The sequence below is a fragment of the Myotis brandtii genome, unplaced genomic scaffold, assembly GCF_000412655.1.
Source record: "Myotis brandtii unplaced genomic scaffold, ASM41265v1 scaffold227, whole genome shotgun sequence".
In the NCBI taxonomy this organism is placed as follows: Eukaryota; Metazoa; Chordata; class Mammalia; order Chiroptera; family Vespertilionidae; genus Myotis; species Myotis brandtii.
Window position 1 is genome coordinate 442,958 of NW_005358520.1, and position 3,041 is coordinate 445,998.

General features: G+C 45.9%; 1 protein-coding gene across 1 annotated transcript in view; it reads right to left on the reverse strand.

Moving 5' to 3' along the window:
- Positions 1-3,041, reverse strand: part of COL5A2 (collagen, type V, alpha 2) — a 193,340-nt gene that overhangs the window by 14,619 nt on the left and 175,680 nt on the right. The window contains exons 45-46 of the mRNA XM_014539724.1: positions 1,610-1,717; positions 457-510 (exon numbers count right to left, since the gene is read on the reverse strand). Coding sequence (XP_014395210.1) covers positions 457-510; positions 1,610-1,717 — 162 coding nt within the window. The remainder of the gene's footprint in view (positions 1-456; positions 511-1,609; positions 1,718-3,041) is intronic.

Consider the following 3,041-nt stretch of genomic DNA (forward strand, 5'->3'; position numbering starts at 1 on the left):
CCTTCCTCTCTGTAAAAAATCAATAAAATATATATTTAAAAAAATAAAATAAAATAAAACCACGTCATGAAATGCTAGGCACTAACAATTCCTAGAGAGCCACGTGGCTGATTTCTTTGCGGGGCATCCCCTTAGTGGGTGCGTGGGGGAAATGCAGATGTCCCACAGCTCCCACTTCTGCGAGTTGGAAATCTAGGCCACTGCATAGGCAGCCTTGCCCGATGCCTTCGTGCTGCACCAAACATGAAAGCACTTTGCTTTCCTCCTCTTAATAAAAACTGCCATCTCACTTTGCTGTGCATCCAAACCTCATTTCATTGATAAGATCTACCAAGTTATAACGTTACAAAGAAGGCTGCTTCTATCAGGAAAGTCAGGGCGGTGTTTCCCTTTCTAGTATCACCAAGGTTGCACATTCCCATCGCTCCACGGTTTTGGTCAGTGACATGGCCTTACCCGCTCTCCAACAGCGCCGTCCCGGCCTGGAGTGCCGTCGTTGCCCGCCGGGCCCTATGACAGATCATATTGAAAAGGGATTAACTGGCTTTATGTCACTCCAGCCGCCAGACATGTTACAGCGGCCACACCTACTGCCCTGCCAGCAACTGCGACAGCGTTTATGGAACCCTCAGCAAGGGGAAAGCTGGGCCATCTTCTCTATCACTTTGAATTGCTTGAAAAATCAACATATTTTTACTTAATCTAAATTCTCCATTTCTATTTTTTTATTCTAACGAAGGGAAATATTCTCAAATCCTTTGAGATACATATATGATAAATTAAATTCTTGATATTTTGTTTACTTTGTATTACCAATGAATTGTCTTCCTTACTTTTACTTCTTAAGCTTATCCAAAAAATATCCGTCAAGTTCTTAAGTAAAATATTTAGACTACCAAATTACTTTTAAAAATAGATAGTCTTCTCTCCTTATTTTTTAATTTTTTTTCCAGAATAACGTTTCTACCATTTGATGAAAAACTTTGCTCTGAAAGGCACTGGCTGTTTGTGATTTATTCATCACAGCCTGAGTGCAGCCGGTTCCACCCGTAGTTCTCACACCTCCGCTCAAAGCCTGGTTCCCTCTCAAAGCCCAGGGGCCACGGCATCAATGACGTCACTTTACAGTGGTAGTTCGGAAAGTTATCTCCACTCGGTCCTGTCACAAGCTGAACAGTTATATTCATCCCATCACTGTGGAAAGTGGCAGTTGTGACAAATATGCTACTAACATGATGAAATAATAACAGGGGAAGGATGGATGAATGTGTCCTTTTACGTTCAAAACAATTTGGCAACAACCTAAACCAACTAAGAGGCTTGGTTCCAGAGGAGAGGAAGGTCAGCGCAAAGCCCTCACCCTACTATGATTCTGTGTGTCATCACTTTGTCAACCCTCTAGGCACGCCAAGCACATAACACACCATGCAAAGCCCTCACCCTACTATGATTCTGTGTGTCAACCCTCTAGGCACGCCAAGCACATAACACACCATCACTCAGAAACTTCCTCCAGGCAAAATGCACACACGCTTTCTAGATCGACATCTGAGTGAAAAAGCCGTCCCCATCCCATGACACCGACAACAGCCACTTTCTCGGTTCTCACCTCAGGTCCCGGCTCCCCGACAGGGCCGTTCGAGCCTGGGGGGCCCACGGGCCCGGGGGGCCCTTTGTCTCCAGTGGCACCCGTCGCGCCCACTTTTCCTGGTGTGCCCTGGAATAGGGTATAGATATGTCACCCACTTCCAAAGAAATGTAAGAATGCCAGTTCACACAAAGGTTGCATGCATCCAGCCCGGCCAGTGTGGCTCAGTGGTTGAGTGTTGACCTATGAACCAGGAGGTCACAGTTCGATTCCCAGTCAGGGCACATGGCTGGGGTGTGGGCTCGATCCCCAGTGGGGTACACGCAGGAGGCAGCCAATCAATGATGCTCATCATTGATGTTTCTATTTCTCTCTCCCTCTCCCTGCCTCTCTGAAATCAATTAAAACAAAACAAATAAACAAACAAAAAAGCCCTGGCCGGTGTGGCTCAGTGGATAGAATGCCGGCCTGCGGACTGAAGGGTCCCAGGTTCAATTCCAGTCAAGGGCAGATGCGTGGGTTGCAGGCTCCGTCCCCGGTGGGGGACATGCAGGAGGCAACCGATCAATGATTCTCTCTCATCATTGATGTTTCTATGTCTCTCTCCCTCTCCCTTCCTCTCTCTGAAATCAATACAAATATATTTTTTTTAAAAAAGAATGCCCGTTCCGACTTACTTCTGCGCTGTCTGCTCACTTTATTTCTATGCCCTGTCTTCCTGTTGAGATGTTACTCCCAGGTGTCTGGCTCACATCTGATAAAAGCATTCCTTTCTCCTTGTGTGTTGGTCTCAGATCTCTACCCACATGTGCCCCAGTTCCAAGGCCCAGCAGTTCCTTTCTCTGTCAACAACACTCCACATAAAAACATCACCTATTTTTTCTCACATATATAAACTCTGAGGGCAAACTTTCATGTCTTCAAAGCTAATAGTGAGCCAGGCTTTTGTCCACGCCCCAGCGAATATGAGATTCGTACACCCCCCGACCCCCCCTCGCCCCCTGGGAACGGGGATCACTTTCAGAGGCTTTCTTCCGAGTTCTCCCCACTGTCACGGCCAATATTACTTTAGCCCAACTCCTTCCTCGCCTTGCTGGTTCACGAGAGCAGCTCTGTGGACTGTGGACTGTGGGTGCTTCTGTCCGCATGTTTACTTAAGGAGAGGCTGCCTACTCACCAGGAGACCCCCTTCCCAGCTCCAGAGTTTTAATATTTGAAAAAGACTTAGAGTCACCCCAAATCCACATCCACATTTGTTTACTTCACTAGCCCCGAGGTCAAATAAATACACTTTTCAAAGACTTTCTAAAGTACTTAAACAAAGAATTTCACATGTAAGTCAAAAGCTTTTGAAGATACTCAGAATGTGTATCTAAAAAAGACTTTAAATCTATTCAGTAAAAATATATACAAATGATACTGCACAGAATCAGATAAAACGCCGACTGCGCAG